Raw genomic sequence first — 18,034 nt, 5'->3', positions numbered from 1 at the left:
GCTTTGCATGACTCTTTATATACTAAAAGTACTTTTTAACGCAATCCAAAATAGACCTTTAGCCTAAAACATAACATAAATGAAACAACATTGAGAAAAGAATAATGCCATTATTCGCACCAAAATCACACTGTGCTAAGGTGGCTGCAGGACTAGTATCCCTTAATTTTAGTTTATTTTTTCAACAAGAGTAATGCTACTCTTCAGATCCGGTGACATAAGGTGTTTTAAGTGGTTTTTTTAAGACGCTCAAAAATCCACTTAAAAACACACTTCTTCAGGCGGTGTAAAACGAGTGCCAGTGACATTACTCTTTTGAACAAGATTGATAAGGGCTACTAACTCATGTCACTTTATCATAGTGTGATTTATGGTGTGAAAACTATAGAATTGCCGAAGACTGAAAACAGCCACCGCTCTTGCTCATATCATCCAATGAAGTTCAACATAGTTCAGATCACTAACACAACTGCTCAACGCTGACACAGACAAATCACAGAGAAATTGAAACACGTACGAGAAAGCAACTGTCTCTTTCAATTGCTCAAAATGTGGACAATGACTCACCCTTCAGAGGGGTACACTGTAAACAGAACTACTACTCTTTCTTGGTGAAGTGTCGGACAGCAAAGGCTAAACCCAAGATCAATAGGGGAACGAGAAACTGCAAAACCTTAATCAAAAACTCTGGGGGCTTATCATGACTGTAAGGAGCTTGAGGGGGTGGAAGATAATTCCTTCTTGCCGGAACAGTGGATGCATCAATCTTACCAATGCAGTATTTGTCCATCATCTCTCTAGCAGAATCACTGTGCCCCACATCTTCAAAATCATTTGTCGCATCCTTCCCTGCAACATCTCAGACATAAATTATCCTTTACATGGTATTCATTGAGGATCATGGTCACTATCTTCCATGAGAAAGTAGCAATATATAGTCTTACCTGTTGCAGATAAGAGGACTTCATCACCTCCGGGATGATCATCCATGAATGAGGTTACATCATACACCTAAAATGAAAGATGACACTTTTGTCAATAGGATAAACATTACAATTCACAATACAACAAAGAAATAGAAAGATGAAAAAAAATATCGCTTTCATTGTAGGCCAATTTCGTTGTCAGCAGATTTTTCTTTAAGACATGTCCCAACCCAGCTTCACATGATGTCATGTAATACATATGTAAAATGTTTTTTCAACGAAGCAGATAGTTCTTTTCTTACTTTTCTAAACAATATGGCACAGGCTTGCCTCATCGTGCGTGTATCAAGTTAAAGTTTTCAACCACAGACTACAGGTAATCTTTTTGTCTATAAGGCACAGTTAAACCAACTAGTTCATATAAGCAGCACCCAGAAAAAGAGATGAACAAGGAAAAGAATAAATAGCAAAAGGTAGCCCCTTCGGCCATGAAGAGTTAGAAAATCGCAGAATCCGCATTGCAATTGAGCTAGATAACCCGTAGGTCAGCTAATAAGAATTCTACTGCAATTAGAAGGATCCTGAAAAACACAACAAATTGCAAGGGAATTCATGGTCGTAGGCCGTTCAGATTTCTTCAGATATGCAAAGGACCAAGTGCACCAAAATTCAGGCAAGGAGAAATAAGACACAATGAAGTAAAAGACGGTCAACTAGTTCATATAAGACAACATCTGTTACTGATTGTCAATTTGATTCATTTTCCAGCACTTTTTCTCATAAACAAGGCAGTTTAAACTTTAAAATGACCAAAAGAAAAGGATCGATTCTCTTCATAAGTAGTCATAACATACGATATCCCCATAAAAGTGTAATATAATAAGTTCATGATAAAGATCTGACCTTCCCAGAAATAATAAGCCAACAATCTTTGGTGCTGTTGTGCTTAGCCACTTCTTCAAAAACGTGAACCTTCGGATCTGAAGCCATTTTTCACTGATACAAGCAACAAAAACACCAAAACTCAAAAACCCATAAATAGTTTCAAACCAAATCCAAATAATTTCCACGTGGGATGGATCTAAAGAAACCGATAGAAGAGCTAATACCAATCACAAAAACACCCAACAAAAAAAATTAAAGACAACCCATCAAATTTCACCCAAAAAAAAAAAAATTGAAAATTTATCTATAAAAATCATAGAAAGGATCAAAAAAGAGATTCTGAATTGAAATCACAGATGGTGCAGCATCTACCTTACCAACTAGAGAGAAGAGTGTGAGATCAAGGTTGTAACAGTCTCTCCTTGTTATTGTCAAAATCTGTCGAGCTGACAGAAAGGGCAATGGTGACCATGAATTTATAGTCCAGGATCCTGAGGATGCCAAAATGCCCTTCATGTTTGATTCAATTACAGAGGAGGATATGGTAGGTGGAGAACTGAAGGGCAATTGCGTCTCACAAGGTAGGTACGTGTAAAGCAGCCTTTCATTTGTTTGTACTTTTTTGACTGCACGGGTGTATCATGATGTACTTTTCAACGGTTGATTTTCTTTTTTATTTCATTTTGCAAACATTAATAGAATTCATGTCTTGCTGGGATTAGGTCTAGTTAAAGAAACACTCCTAGTTTTTACTGTTTAATCATTTTTTAACGGTTTAAGTGTTATTATAGTCACGTCTAAGTATAATAGCTATAATTAATCTCTCTCGACTGCACTTTTTTTTATTTAAAAAAAAAAAAAAAAAAAATTACATTGCAGGATCCTTGCCGTTGTTTAGATACTAAAAGGTAAAATACAAGTAGGAGTGATACCAAAATATTTGGTTATAGCGGCTTGGCCCTATTGCGAATATTGGATGCTGATAAAAAAAAGGAGGTGAGGATCCCAAAAGCGTTGAGACTATTGGTGAGATGTTTGAGCTATATGACCCCACGGCTCTATCATGATCATCTATGGGTCATACTGGCCATATCCCTCAGGCTTGTTTGCCTCAGTGCGGTTATAGCGATAAAATTAACAATTTTATAGGCGGAAGACGAAGACTTTGGTGGCATGTTGGTTGTTGAGTTCAAGATTCTTGTGTTCTGGTTGGAGCTTTCTATTGCAATTGAAGGGTGCTGATGTTTGGTGCTTTTTATATTGCTTCAAGTGTTTGTATATTTGAGTCGTGTTGTATTAGTATAGAGGGTGTATGAGGATGCTTGTTGTTTCTTGGAGTGTGTTGTATTTATCTTTTTTCATGGTTAATGAAAATTCATTCATAAAAAAAAAAAAAAAAAGATTGCAATTATCATAAAGTTAATATAAGACTCACGTGTCGGAATATATGGTTGGGTAATTCATATTTTTATCATTTTCTCTTTTCCCCATCTCCCGCTTTGAATAAAAAAAAAAAAAATCCATATTTTATCACCAAAACTATTAGTCTCAAGAAAAAATGAAGTGTTAATAATTTTTATTTTTATTTTTCTTTGATTTTTTTAATAAAGGGATCTCTTCTTCATTTATCCCCTAAAATTCCCTCATCGATGCACCAAAAGTAGGTAAAGTGTGGCTATGCCCAATGCATGAATGTCACGATCCATGAGATTCTTTGGGCCTGCTGTACAGCGATCATGTTGCACAGCCCTGCTGCCGGTCCAATAAATGCAGTGAATATTGGGGTGAAGCGGGCTTGCCTGGTGAACCATTTAATACGTGTCTTAATTCATCGCCTTACAAAAGGATTCTGGGATTCACTACGGATTCTCATCAATTCAATTAGGGTTGGTTACCTACTCCTTTGGGTAGGAATGGGGTTGGGTTTCGAATTCCAACTCAAAGGGGGTTGGAATCGAAAAATGGATTTCGAGCTGAGTTGAATTTTGTTCATTGTCAAAATTTTCGGGCTGATTCGGAATTTGGTTTTACTATTGTATTGGACCACATCTAAGCCCTTTATAACAACAACAAGGGGTTTTAGGCAATTAACATCATATTCATATTTACACTTTTATTTTTGTAGCGATTAACATTGTAAGCCACTGATAGGCCTGATACCATAAAAGAAAGTAGAGTAAACTTGCTTTTGGCGGAATGAAGTCTCAACTTCGTTCTCATTGTATATATAGGCAAAGCATAACAATTGTAATCAAGTTTGACAAATCCAAACTTGATACAAACAAATACAACTATAACACTAAAAGAGAAGGGATAAAAATAACTATAAGGATAATGCTAGAAATAATGCTAAAGATAAAGATAATGCTTGAAAGTGGTTCGAATTTGTTTAAATTCAAAGAGTGAATTCAAAACAGACTCTATTAGTTCCTTAACACTTAAAACACATTATATCAATCAATTGATAAATGGGTAAGAATAGTAACATCATTATTTATTTATTTATTTTTCTTTTCTTTTTTTCCCAACTCCTTTTTAGTGTTTTCAGTCCCTCTTCCTTGAGTATGACATCGAACATATCCGTGGCGTTGTATATAGTAGACAACTATGTCTCGTCTGCATGATATGTACAAGAGCCACATCGCTTGCTAGCTTTGCGTAGCCGTTGACACAAGTTTCAAGACATCATCATTATCACTTCATAGATTCACATTTTACGAGTTTTGGTGGGGGTATCCATCTTGCCTAACTTCTACCCATTGACTTCTCCTGGTGCGAGTCATAGGACCACTGCAGAAAGCTATCCTCAACAGCATCGGTAGCCATCAACAGCGTGGGCTGCTGAATTAATGCTTAAAAGTGTTTGAAGTTCACTGGTAGGTCGGTAAGGAAATGCAAAAAAAAAAAAAAATTGTTTGAACCGTTGTAAGTAAGTTTTGCCTAGTATTTAGATTATTTTTAGCATTGATTTTCAAGGTTTGGTTGATTCGGAGCGGTTTTACTTTTGATTTGGTGAATGTTTATTTTTACGTTTGATGTGTTTGTTAATTATGATATATTGTGCTGCATGTTTTTAATTTGTTACTATTGCTGCACATCACATAGTCATTTTCTCTAGGTGATTGCATTAGGGTCTAAATATTGTTTTTTCAATAATTAACAAGTTGGTATTTTGGTAGCTTTTCAACACTGTACTCTTGCTTTTCTGTTTTCTTTTGGTATTTTCCTTATTTGTAGTGCACTTTATTACCACTAGAAAAATAATATGGGATGCGAAAAAAAATATTTAAAGGTGATTTAGAACCTGTGCTCTGATACTATATTAAGAATAAGGTTGTATATTGAATCACACATAATGTACATAAGGGGCTTTTATATATATAGGTTAATAACACAGACACTATATTAACCTGAGTGATAGGCACGTAACCTAGTAGACTAAAGAAATGTAAACCTAATTACCTAGAATACCTAAGAAAATAAATAATCCTAACATAATATTCTTAACGGTGTACATTATGTAGTTCGATGGGCAGCTTCCAACCTTGAGTTTGGAAGCATTCCCAACTGGTCTCTCATTATTTATTCCATTCGGATAAAAAATGGGAACGACCTACCTTATGCACCCTTTTTCTTATTTGATTAAAAAAATTAAAAAAAAAAAACAAAAAACAAAAAAAGGTTGGGTATTTTTGTCGAAAACATTTGCTTATGACTCAGGCAAAGTGATTACTGATCCGTTTGATAATACTTTTTATAGGGTATTTTTTTTTTATTATTTAAAATATATATTCTGATGTGATATAAAAAAGATGTAAACTTACTTTGAATATTTTGTGCTTCGATCGCCTTTCTCAGCTGAATTAGGTGCCTATTAGCTTGTAGTCATATAATTATGCGATGTCAGACAAGAAGAAGTGGAACATTCACTACTTTTTTGAAGGTGTTTTATCTTTTTTGTGAGTAAAACGACGACCATGATTATTTGCTTAATTAAAAATATGGGAATCAGTTGCCTCGTATCTTTTAATAATTTAAAATTAACACAATTTTTAGCTCCTAAACCCCTGAAAGGGCCATCACCTTTTAAGGGTGTAGGATGTCAGCAATCATGAATACTTTTTGATGATGTCAATTTATGCGGATTTCTGTCAATGGGATTGCTTAAAGAACATGATTCTCTCCCTTTGTTTGGTCCATGGCTGCTGTGTTATAGCCCTTTGGAAAATTGTGTGGTGCACAGAATGCCCACATGACAAAGTTACTGCATTTCAAGTAGAATAGTTGCTTAAAGAATAAGCAATTCTCGCTTTGTTTGTTAAAACATTCTCCTTTTTTGCTTTTATTTTCTGTGGTTAAAACAAACACAATAACAACTTTCAAACAAAACGCATCATCTAAAAAGCATTAACAAACGGAAGATCTTCGCTCTTTTTATCCACCTTTGGCACCATCACATCATATAAGGGAGAAAATATTTTTATGCTTAGTTGGTGAAGTGGTCCATTAACCAACTATGCCATCCATAAATCACATATAATTCTCTCTGGTTTTTACTTTTTCTCTTTGGGACTGAAAAGCTTTATACTTAGTTGTCTTTGGATGAGAAATTCTTAGAATATTCAAAATAATATCATAATTTGAATTCATTGTTTGAATAAATATACTAAAGATTTGAGAAATTGAAATATCATAGAACCATCACCATGATGGTAAACGAAACTCACAGCAGTCAAGAAGAGGAAGACACCCAAAACTCATTTAGGTCAAACACAAAAGTGAGGAGCTTAAATTGGGAGTTATTTCATATAGAATACAACTTATTTGTTTACATTATGATCACTGACCATTAATGCTCCCCAGCACTCAAGCTCATGTACATATATAATAATCCTATTGCAGCTCTGGTACAATTATGGAAGATGCTGCATTGTTACATATAGAGTGAAAGAGGAAGCTTCTCTATGAGTCCTATGCTAGTCTAAGACTTGCATCAAATTATGCCTGCAATAAGATTTGAGATTGCCTACCGTTTATCCTCTCTCTCAGAAATTCTTCTTGGAGGGAAAGAAGCTCATGCAGATGGGAGGGCGTACCTTTGCCAAAGCAAGGATTGAGGAAGGGAGAATCCATAATCCATCCCCACATATCAAACCAGAAGCAACTGCAGGAAGCATCAAACTGGCGTTATTGGCATCTATCTTGTGCCATGCAAACACAATCAAACTCCCCACACACATATCAATTGCAAAGTAAGCACCAACAAGGAAAGGCACAGCCATAGCCATTGGAAGTGGAATCCATTTCCCCATATTCTTAGGGAGAAGATCTCTCAGCAAGTTGGCTGCTATGGCAAAGGCAAAAAACCCATAACAGAGTTGCAAGCAATGGTGGGGCAGCGCAGAGAAGCCTTCAACACCTAGAATTGCCATGTTCCGGTAAATGATGGCATAAGGGGCTTTGTACTCGCCATCCGGGTTCCCGACATCAAAAGCTTTGTAGAAAAGAAAGAATGTGAGAGGAGCTACCACGCAGCCTATAGCTGTCCCAATAGCCTGGCTTACAAGCATTGATCGAGGCGAAGTGAAAGTGAGATGGCCCGTCTTGAAATCGTGCATCAAATCGGAAGAGATGGAAACTATGGATTTAATCAGACCACAACCAACAAGTCCTGCAACTACACCATTATCTTTTCCACTCAACGCAGCAAGCACAAAAAGAGCCACTTTCCCATAGTTATAGGCCATATTCATGTCCGTTAAACCCGCACCATAAGCATTGCAGAAGCTAAGAGAGGGTGCAAGAACATACGCAAAAACTACGTAATACCACTTCAACTCAGGGAACATGAGCGGTATTACAATGATGGATACAATGGAGAAGCCTACATATCCTGTACATGCCACCCATATAGGAATGCCCTCTCTTAGGAATGCCTCATTTCGTCGCAGATCATCAAGAGGATGATTCTGGTTATCCGCAGCTGCAAGTTTAAGGGTTAAATTCGCTATGCACATGTATAGCAGGAAACTAGGCACACCAGCAGAGACATGACACACTTACACGTTTTAAGGTTCCTCTTCGATCTGGCATGGATGTTTGTAGCGGTGAAATACAGTATCTTGAGAAAATTGTAGAGCCCATCTCCAAGGATCAGTGATATGGAAACAAAAACCTGCAGCATGCATGAGGAGAAGATAAGATGGATGGATTTCTCATACTTCACAATCACTATAGAATAATATCATTAAAGAGTCCAGACTTGAGACCTTGTAACCATTAAGACTCTTCATACTACTTTCTGATAAAGTTTCAGGGAACCACTCCCCCTTGAGTCCCCTTATCTGTGGCCACATTATTCCCCAAGAGAGCACAGCACCAAGAAGCAGAGACAAGTTCACAAGATGGGAACAGATCATTCCAGCTCCAATATAAGTCATACTGAAATCAAAGTAAAATCTGCAAAAATTTTTAACTTCATTAATTAATAATATATCAAAGATAATAACTCTCAGAAAAGGCTACAAAATGCAGAGAAAAGATGTAAAGAACGCACGAATTTTTCCAAGCTTTCAATCCAAATGTAGGAAACTGAGCAAATCCGCATTGCTCTCCACCCGAATAGAACCACTGAAAGAAAGCCCAAACGAAACTCATTGAAAAGAATTTCATGAACCCATGAACCTGCTTCCTGCAAGTAGGATTGAAAGTTGTTTGAGTTGTTTCATATTCAACTAGTTTTGATTTAATCTGAAAGACAGAATCACAGAAATACATGCGTACGTGGCCATCTTGTCTCCTTTAGGTGTATGGAATCCGTTAATAAGAATAGCAGTAGCCGTTCCACTTGGATAAGTTAATTTGTAGTCTATTATCATGATCTGCAGAAGAACACAAATTTCAAGACCAAACCATTTCAAATCTCAAAAGACAAGAAACAAAAAAATACTTGGCAGAAATTGAGAATATCATGAACCAAAATGACAAAATAGAATTACCTAGACTTGGAGGACATCAAACATTTGAATAATTAACTAAACACCAAAGCACCAAAGAAGACACAAAGCATACCTTTCTAAGAGGAACCAATGCCAACAGCCCAACAAAACTGCTTACAAAGAGGAAACCAGTCATCCAACCAATCCCAGGCTCCTTGGTGCTCCCAGGAGTATTTCCCTCTGTATCAATCCCTGCTTGCTCATATGTCTTCCTATTCAAACCCAACAGATAAGACCCAAAACCACCTGCAAACCCATTAATTTGATTAAATAAAAATACATGCAATAGTATTTTGTAAAACATCTAAATTAACAAAAGGGAAAACCTTTTTCACTCCACACACACACAAAAAGAAAAAAGGATCAAAATCTCCAACCTCCAACAGCAATGCTATAACATGCAACTGCACAGGTCTGAATTATAGTATTCTCCTGTCGAGTGAATGGCATTGATACAATTCCGGCCTTCTCAAGCAGAGTAGTCCATGTCCTGATGAATACAAAGGCGAGGAGAGCAGCTGAGACATTGAGGTTGGGGACTAGCCCGGTTGTGAGATTCAGCTTCATCACTATCACACTATAAATGATCCCAATAGCTAAGCTAGCTATAAGTCCCCGAATTGTTATCTGTCTCTGCCATGGTGCAATTCTCTTCTCGTCATCTGGCGCTTCTCGAATCTCTTCGATGTCAACTCTCTCAGATTTCTCAATCTCATTTAATTCTTCTCTGTTCGTGTTTCCCATTTGAAGATCAAAATCTTCCACCTAGTCCAATACAATTATCAAGAAATCTTAATTTCATAATCCCAACTTGATGAGGATACATTCAATAATATACGCATAAATGATCTTACCTCAAGAGTTCTTCTTCGTTGCTCAAGTACAAAAAGGCCAGAACTTTGGAGAGATTATAAGGCCTCAAAACTCTTTCTTTGAAATCTACTTCGATATATTAAAACAAGAATTTTCTGCAGAACTAAAATAGAGACAAATGATGAGTTTTTGTCACCTTCGTCGATCTATACACTTTGAAAACCTCCACACGAAACGAAAAACTACAAACCACCAGATGGGGTATTCGTGTGCCTGAGCGTTGACTCAGAGTAGCCTTACAAATAACAAAACCGTGCCCACAAGACCCAATTGGGTCTTCAAATTCAAGCAAAGAAGTGTTAAAAAGCACCACATCGAAAACCGTGAAAACCCGCACAAATCCCCAAGTGGGTCTCTCGAATTCAGGCCAGAAATCAAGTCAGGGCAAGGTTAAATGACACCCATTTGCAGAAAGATCCTGTACTTATATTTATATCTTTTCGATAACCATTAAAAGCCATCACCGGCTTACCAGGAGCAGGCCCTTGCATGTACTGCAAAGAAGTAGTACATACAAGACCGAATGTGTGTAGTACAAAAGCAATTTTCCAACTATAGCTCGATTGCATTTGAACACATGTTCGGCTAGTAAGGCAAATCCTCCTCGTTGACTCCCCTCTCTCTCTCTCAAAAAGAGAGAGATAGAGATCTAGGTAGGGGTGATAGGACTTGGAAGTGGTTGAACATAGCGTTGAGTTGGATGTTCCTACAAAAAAAATTTACTTTTCCAAACGTGGAAAAGTGGAGCATCCGGCAAGGAACACGAGCAACTCCTTTGAACTTCTTCAAGGGTCAACGTTCGCACAATCACCAAAAAAAAAAAAAAAAACGCATTCGTAGATTATGATGTTAGAATTCAATTATGAATCACTGTTTTCTTATTTTTTGGGATTTTTTTTTTTTTTTTGAGAGAGAAGAGAGCTAGTTGCCTGTCAGGTGGGCCTAACAAAAGCTGTGGTGCTTGAAGTGGAATCTAACTATATTTATTTGATCCAATGGCAAATTACAATAAATGCTGACCCTACACGTCACGGACAAGGTACCAGGATCATCTTAATTTCAAGTGAAATGTTCCTGAGTTATTTCTTCATTTTTCATTTCTTTTCTTTTTGTATGGTAAGGAAGAATTCTTTGGGATTTTAAATTGTCTTTAGAAGGCATGTAAAGGTGATGTAAGCAGATTCATATTGGTTGGGTTGCTTTTAGGCCAACAAGAAGATACCCCATGGTGGGTGGTTGCTTTCTAGTTTGCAATTTTATATAGAAAAAAAAAAAAAAAGTAATGTTAGATGTTATATTTTTATTTTGTAATTGTTCAACAATATTAAGGTGGTATTCTAAATTAATCGATGAATTATTTTATTTAATAAGAATTAATCCAAATATAGTTGAGAGTGTCATGTTAACCTTATTAGATGAAGTAATCCCTTGCAAGAGGTAAGTGAAATTGATATGCCTAACTTAACAATGCAACAACCATTAGTAAAGTTCGTAATACTCTAGACGTCTCTTTAATATTCATATAAACTAAAATGAATGTTATATACTATACTTTTATCTTATTTTGTTAACATAATATTGTCAATTCATCTATATTTAAAAAAAATAAAAAAATAAAATAAAATAAATTAAAGGTTGATTGAGCGTTATTTCAGCAAAATAAAATAAATTGTGACGGATAACATTATTTTATAAACTATAGTGCCATAACTTTCTTTAGTGAACCAAAACTATGATGAACCAATAGACTTTAATGCTAAGAGGTTAGACCTCTCACCTCTTGATTTGTTTGGTAAATAAATAATGGTAAGAATTTGGAGCTTTTTTTTTCTTCTGTCACAATCAGCCAAGTGCATACACAGTATTTTCATGCAACTAGTTGGAAATCAGATTGAATTTCAATATCTTTGATCGATTATGACTTCTTCATTACCCTTTTCAATTTTTTTAAAATTCAATCCTTATCCCAAACCCATGATTTTCTTTTGCCTTTTACCCTTTCGTCTATTGCTCACACTAGAAAAGGCCCCTTACTCCCCCTTAATGCATAGTAAAGCAATGGATTGAACCCCACCTCCCAAATAAAATAAAATAAAAATTCTCCCTTCATGTTATTGCTCTGTGTGACTAGATGGAGTATTTGATACTTTGTTCACAAGTGAAAGTTTTTTGATGCAGTGAAACATCCCTCAAAAGCCATTAAAGAATCTTTTTAAAATAGAATGTTTTTGGGAAAAATATAAAAAAGCCTCCCAAACTACCAGTCGTTTTCGATTTAGCCCCCTAATGTTCCAAAAGTAATAAAATAGTCCTCAAACTACCAAACTATTTGATTTTGGCCACTCCGTTAGTCAAAACCGTTAGTTTGGATGGAAACTACAAAACGACGTTGTTTTGTTATAGGTAAGTTACTACAATGCTCTTTTATGAAAAAAAAAATTTTGGAGAAAAATATAAAAAAACCCCTCAAACTACCAGCCGTTTTCATTTTAGCCCTCTAATGTTCAGAAAGTGATAAAGTAGTCCCCCAACAAAACGACGTCGTTTTCAGTTTCCGTCCAAACTGACGGTTTTGACTAACGAAGTGGCCAAAATGCAATAGTTTGATAGTTTGGGGGGTTACTTTATCACTTTTGAAACATTAGGAGACTAAATCGAAAACGGCTGATAGTTTGGGGGGCTTTTTTATATTTTTCCCAATGTTTTCTTATACAATTTGGGAAAAATATATTTTACTCCTTGAACTATCTATCCATTTGCGCTTTTAACTCAAATGTTTAAAAGGTGACACTTTACCCCCCAAACTTTCAAATTGTTGCAATTTGACCATTCTGACTTTTTTTTTTTTTTTCCCAAAATGTCCTCATCCCAAGTTTTAAAAAATAAATAAATAAATAAATGGTGGCCGGCCACCACTCAATTAAAAGAATATACATTTAAAAGTGTGTGTAATATTAAAAAAAAAAAGAAAAAAAAAAGTGTGTATTATATATATTTATCTTAGTTCAGTATCAAGAACCTGAATACGTGGAACCCGTTCGGGATTCTATCAAAAACCTCACTCACATACGTGGAGCCCAAAAAGGAGGGACACGGGTAAATTGGGCCAAGAACTTCTCAACGGATGATCCAATCTCTCTAGCCGTCCGATGAGTCCATATGGGTCGTATACATGTCACTCCCTCAAGCAATCAGATTGCGTCTGAACAGAATTGGACTAGACCTTCTATTTCCAACCAAGCCCACAATGAAGCCCAAACTCTTTCTTTGACAAAATAAGAACTTACCAGAATCCACAGTCCACCGTTTCGTCATCCCCAAGCGATTGCCTTTTTTTCTCTACGACTACGAAATTCCAAAAACCCTAAACCGATAATTTTCACACAGAAGGAAGAAACAAGGAAAGAGAAATGGGGGGCTCGTCGGAGACGAAGTTCTTGCAAGAGTTGGTGCTGTATGCGGCGAGCGCGGCTCTGAGTTGCTTGGTGTTGTTCGCGGGGCTCCGACACCTCGACCCGAACCGCGAGGCCGCCAAGAAAGCGGTCGAGCAGAAGAAGGAGATCGCCAGGCGCTTGGGTCGCCCCCTTATCCAGACCAACCCATACGAGGTGCGTAATTCATTCCAGCAGAACGCCACCGTTTCGCGCGCCGTTTGTTCTTCTGGTTGGTTATTTTTGTTAGGGTTTGGAATTCCCAATTCCGTGGAATTTGAAAAAAAAAAAAAAAAAAAAATCGAATTTTGCGCGGGGTTGTTTTTCTTTTGGTTACTGAGTGATTGAGTAATTGTGTCGCTAATATCCTTCTGTGGTTCATTTATTTTTGGGATTTTTTTTAAAATTATTTATTATTTTTTTTTTTATGGTGAACATTCTTTATGGGGAGGCTTAACAGCAACGAGCTGTTCTTTGTTGTAGAGAGAAGTACCGAAAAGCGGATTTACCTCCTTGTTCAGCTAAACGACTTTCCTTTTGGGAATGTATAGAAGAGCACCATGAAGAATAGAATGTAGTAGGTTTAGCAGAACTTGGATAAAGGGTTTGTAGTTTGGAATTAAGTTATTTTTTTAAAGATAAAAACCCATCATCCAGCTTGGGCCATTGAAGTGAAAAATTGTGCCTCATTGAAACCATCGGCATAGGATCAACTTTTGGATTTCATGAAGCTGGTATTTCCTTTCCAGGTTGCAGTAATCTTTAATTGCTCTGATCCTGGTAACGGGTTTTTGTGAAATCTATAAAAAGAGCACAAAGGACTATGCTCTGGAATGCCCAAACACGCCCTTATTTGACTAAAGTGTGGGGTTTTTAGTTGTGAAATAATTTCCAATGAACAGACATGTCCTTGTGAGGGTTCACTATGGTTATTGTGGACAAGGCGGGCTGGTAGTGATGTCTGTGTCAGTACTAGCATTAGGAAGACTCTTTGTCCATTAACCTCTTTTCAAAAGATTGTTTAGCATTTCCAGCAAATTGAGCGATATATTATAATCTACATAGAGAACTGGTTTTAACTTATTTGTTCTATGTCAAATTCTTCAGAAGACTCTTTTATCAAAATAAAAGTCTTAGAATTTATGTAGGAACAAAGTGTTAGAATTGTCATTGTTTTCTCGCTTGACTCATGGCTCTCTTTATTGACAGGATGTCATAGCCTGTGATGTTATAAATCCTGACCACATTGATGTGGAATTTGACTCTATTGGAGGACTGGAAACTATCAAGCAAGCTTTATTTGAACTGGTGATTCTCCCACTACGAAGGCCTGACCTTTTCTCCCACGGGAAGCTTCTGGGTCCCCAGAAGGGGGTCTTGTTATATGGACCTCCTGGTACTGGAAAGACCATGCTTGCCAAAGCTATCGCAAAAGAGTCTGGAGCTGTTTTCATCAATGTGAGGATATCAAATCTGATGAGCAAATGGTTCGGTGATGCACAAAAACTTGGTGAGTGAAGATTATAATTATACTTCCTGTCTTGGATTTGAGGATTTTTTTTCATGCCCCTTCCAAACATATATAATTACATAAAGTATTTGTGGCCTTCCAATTTTTTTTTTCTTGAGGTGGGCCACATGTTTTTGTTTTTTTGATAAGTAAGAGGAAAGAAGTACACAAGTACGGGCCTCATTACATATAGTTAATCAAATTTAGTTTGACCTTTGATGATAGAAGTGAGATAAGATCAACTAAGAACACATGGCTTTATGTCCCTATCCTTTGGGTTAATCGAGCTGAACACAATAGTAGGACTAATAAGACGGTTTGAGCTTAAGCTTTTAGGATAAATGGTGATTTAACATTGGTATTAGAGCCAAAGGTCCTAGGTTCAAACATTGACTCCGTTAAATCACCCCATTTAAATTAAATATTCACTTATCAAAAAAAGTAAGACAGTTTATACACTGTTTCTTTTGGTACAGGATTATGTGAGAATATTTTAGGTATCATTGGTTCTAATGTTATAGATTTTCACTTTAGTCAAACTAATTGCAATTTAATCTAAATGGATTCTGACATAGGTTTGAGATTGTCTAATGATTTTAATTTTAAAATTTTTTGCAATTTTTCTCTTTTTGTGATGTTAATAATGTGTTTTCTGCCATGTGTGGTGCTTAGATGAAGTAGATTTTATGTTTTCTTAGTCGTGTCTTCTGCCAAGTGTGGTGCTTAGATGAAGTAGATTTATTCTTTCTTTGTTGTGTCTAAGTGTCTTCCACCAAGTGTGATGCTTTAATTTGTCAATCGTTACTGGTTCAAACATTATTTCTGCAGTGGCTGCTGTATTTAGCTTGGCTTATAAACTCCAGCCAGCTATCATATTTATTGATGAGGTCGATAGTTTCTTGGGACAGCGGCGAAATACAGATCATGAAGCATTAACAAACATGAAGACTGAGTTCATGGCTTTATGGGATGGATTCACCACAGATCGTGAGTTTATGTGCTTTAAAGGCATTTATGTCTTGTGATTTTCTCTTTAAAGAATCGAGTCGAATGTTGGTTGTAAAAAGGATCTGTAGTAACAATGAGCTGTACATAGTCTTCTTTAGTTAAACCAGTTTTGTCAGATGTCTTAGTTTTTGATGATTTTATATTGTTCTTTAGAGAATGCTCGAGTGATGGTTCTTGCAGCTACTAATCGTCCATCAGAACTTGATGAAGCAATACTCCGGCGTCTTCCTCAGGCTTTTGAGATTGGGATACCTGACCGCAGGGAGAGGACTGAGATACTGAGGGTGGTTTTGAAGGGTGAGAGTGTCGAAGACAACATTGACTATGATCGCCTAGCTGGCTTGTGTGAAGGTTACACGGGTTCAGATCTTCTTGAACTCTGTAAGAAAGCAGCATATTTTCCTATCAGGGACCTACTAGATGAAGAGAAGAATGGGAAACGATCTTCTGTGAGTGCCTATTAGTTTCTTCTTCCCATATTTAGCTTTTTTTTTTTTTTTTTTTTTTTTGAATGAAAAAAATTTATTCCTTTTGGTTGCATGCTTGTGTATGGCAGAACCTTGTGACAATATATGGCATCTCTTGTCATTTGAAATCTTTGGGTTTCTCTTGCAACATGGAATAAATTTTTCTTGAAGACTGTATATGATGTTGGTTATTTAATTTCAAAGATAACCTTAAATTCTACTTCTCTTTTTGCTTTGTATGCAAAGTTTCATATCTCATATCCGTGTTACCAATCATTTTTTGAATATCTAAGAATCTTTTTGCTGTTATCTTGACTATCACATGCTTTTTTAATAGTATTAATAAGAATGTCTTTGTCTTTCTCACATGCTTAAAGGAAGCATACGGTTAGTTTGTAAGAGATTTATGTCCTTTTTATATACTAGTGACTTCTTTGTAGATGGTAAGCATAATTCTGCTTTCTTGATTAAGTGGGTGTCCGTAGGGTTGAAAGGCAACCGACAACTTTTTGTAATGTATGAACTAAAAATGAAGGGCATCAATTGACTTTTCTCTTGACCCTTCCACTGGATATTTACATGTTGAAGAAGTCAAATTTGCATGAAGAGTGAAGAAATGTAGTGTTATTCATATAGCATTAGTATGAAAAAAAAAAAAAAAAAATTTCAGTTATTATTTTATGGGGCTGTGTTTTGCATGGTACCGACTCTTGTATATGTTTAATGTTCCAGGCACCGAGACCATTGTCTCAAGCAGATTTGGAGAAAGTCCTTGCCACATCAATAAAGACAAGGGTAGCTGCTAGTGAATACACTGGATTACCCTCACCATCAGCAGGGTGGTCGAGGAATAGGGACCCAGCTGATTATCAGGTTCAAGCTGCAATAAATGAGCTCTCTAAGCTTGTAGTTTCTCAAATATTGAACATTCAATCAGATGCCCCGGACCAGTGAAATTTTGACATTGAAACCGGGTCCGTTGAAGCAAATTTGATCAACAGTAACTTTGTTTGTCATAGAGAATTTGCCATATACGTATCTGAAATTTATTTGATGGGCTACTGTATTTTTGTATGTCTATTTAAATTTCATGTTTTAATATAGCAATTGCAACAATTTGCTTCTGTTTTCAGTTTCTCTCCCGCATTTTTTTATTTTATTTTATTTTTTAACTTTTAGAAGCTAAATTGGATTTGTTAAAAGATTGTTATTGTCTTAAGCATGAAATAAATGATTAGTCTGTTTAAATGTTAAGTCTGTTCTTGTCTAAAAACATCCACAGAAAACTATGTCATAATTAATAAGATGCCCCTTCTTACTCACCCACTCCTGGTGGCTCGTCCTCGTTAGTTTTGCCTAGGGCTGGGTGTCGGTCGGTTCGGACTGGTTAATAGGCTTATCGGTCGGTTAACCGATAAGCTATCGGTTAACCAAGTTCTAATCGATTACCGACCGATAAGAAGTATTAACCGAAAATTATCGGTCATATTGGTAATCGGTTAACCGGTCGATTAAATGGGTTTCTGCTTTTGTGAGCTTTTTATTGGGCTTTTACTGGTTGCTAATTGGGCCAAAAATTAATTGTTTTGAAGGCCCAAATACGTTTTGTTGGGCTAAAGCTTAAAATAGCTTATTAAAAATTAGTTATTTTAGAGTATATTTTTGGCTAAAATAGCTTCTTCTTCTTCTTTTTTTTTTTAAAAAAAAAATTAAAATTAAAATTAAAAATAATTTTTTTTTTTTTATTGATCCATTACAAAAATAAATATAAAATTTGAAAAAATTAAAAATTAAAATAGCTTATCAGTCATATCGGTTTTTCGATAAAAAATTTTTAACCGACCGATTATCGACCGATAAGCTTATCGATATAAAATTTTTAACCGATTATCGACCGATAACTATTGGTTACGGTTAATATCGGTTCAGTTAAAGT

At 36.1% G+C, this 18,034-nt stretch overlaps 3 protein-coding genes across 4 annotated transcripts; 1 reads left to right on the top strand and 2 right to left on the bottom strand.

The window, feature by feature from the left end:
- Positions 1–390: 390 nt before the first annotated feature.
- Positions 391–2,297, bottom strand: LOC132167959 (cytochrome b5). 2 transcript variants are annotated; one of them, XM_059579014.1, is made up of 4 exons: positions 2,189–2,297; positions 1,830–1,922; positions 945–1,011; positions 391–849 (listed from the first exon to the last, which is right to left on the bottom strand). In XM_059579014.1, exons 2-4 carry the CDS (start codon positions 1,914–1,916, stop codon positions 599–601), a joined length of 405 nt encoding a protein of 134 aa, XP_059434997.1. In that variant the 5' UTR covers positions 1,917–1,922; positions 2,189–2,297; the 3' UTR covers positions 391–598. The 2 variants fall into 2 exon arrangements, with proteins under 2 accessions (XP_059434997.1, XP_059434996.1); XM_059579013.1 differs by having other exon boundaries at positions 2,184–2,291.
- Positions 2,298–6,567: 4,270 nt separating this feature from the next.
- LOC132167958 (metal-nicotianamine transporter YSL3) lies at positions 6,568–10,491 on the bottom strand. Its single transcript, XM_059579012.1, has 8 exons — positions 9,664–10,491; positions 9,187–9,574; positions 8,883–9,055; positions 8,595–8,692; positions 8,368–8,502; positions 8,081–8,270; positions 7,875–7,986; positions 6,568–7,794 (listed from the first exon to the last, which is right to left on the bottom strand). Exons 2-8 carry the CDS (start codon positions 9,551–9,553, stop codon positions 6,857–6,859), a joined length of 2,013 nt encoding a protein of 670 aa, XP_059434995.1. The 5' UTR covers positions 9,554–9,574; positions 9,664–10,491; the 3' UTR covers positions 6,568–6,856.
- A 2,475-nt stretch (positions 10,492–12,966) lies between these two features.
- LOC132167957 (uncharacterized) lies at positions 12,967–17,233 on the top strand. The gene is made up of 5 exons (XM_059579011.1): positions 12,967–13,290; positions 14,323–14,623; positions 15,452–15,610; positions 15,785–16,080; positions 16,831–17,233. The coding sequence occupies exons 1-5, from the start codon at positions 13,093–13,095 to the stop codon at positions 17,050–17,052; spliced, it is 1,176 nt and encodes a 391-aa protein (XP_059434994.1). The 5' UTR covers positions 12,967–13,092; the 3' UTR covers positions 17,053–17,233.
- The last annotated feature ends 801 nt before the right edge of the window (positions 17,234–18,034 follow it).

This window comes from Corylus avellana, chromosome ca1 (genome assembly GCF_901000735.1).
Source record: "Corylus avellana chromosome ca1, CavTom2PMs-1.0".
NCBI lineage: Eukaryota > Viridiplantae > Streptophyta > Magnoliopsida > Fagales > Betulaceae > Corylus > Corylus avellana.
Note: the sequence above shows the minus strand (reverse complement) of the source record. Positions and strands in the feature narration are given on the sequence as shown.

Coding starts and splice junctions, on each gene's coding strand:
- LOC132167959 (XM_059579014.1), bottom strand. CDS start 1,916: ATGGCTTCAGATCCGAAGGTTCACGTTTTTGAAGAAGTGGCTAAGCAC. Junction 1,012..1,829: donor GGCTTATTATTTCTGGGAAG/GTCAGATCTTTA, acceptor CTTTCATTTTAG/GTGTATGATGTAACCTCATT. Junction 850..944: donor AGTCCTCTTATCTGCAACAG/GTAAGACTATAT, acceptor GAGATGTTGCAG/GGAAGGATGCGACAAATGAT.
- LOC132167958 (XM_059579012.1), bottom strand. CDS start 9,553: ATGGGAAACACGAACAGAGAAGAATTAAATGAGATTGAGAAATCTGAG. Junction 8,693..8,882: donor CATTGGTTCCTCTTAGAAAG/GTATGCTTTGTG, acceptor GTTCTTCTGCAG/ATCATGATAATAGACTACAA. Junction 8,271..8,367: donor TTGAAAGCTTGGAAAAATTC/GTGCGTTCTTTA, acceptor AAATTTTTGCAG/ATTTTACTTTGATTTCAGTA.
- LOC132167957 (XM_059579011.1), top strand. CDS start 13,093: ATGGGGGGCTCGTCGGAGACGAAGTTCTTGCAAGAGTTGGTGCTGTAT. Junction 13,291..14,322: donor TCCAGACCAACCCATACGAG/GTGCGTAATTCA, acceptor CTTTATTGACAG/GATGTCATAGCCTGTGATGT. Junction 14,624..15,451: donor CGGTGATGCACAAAAACTTG/GTGAGTGAAGAT, acceptor TTATTTCTGCAG/TGGCTGCTGTATTTAGCTTG.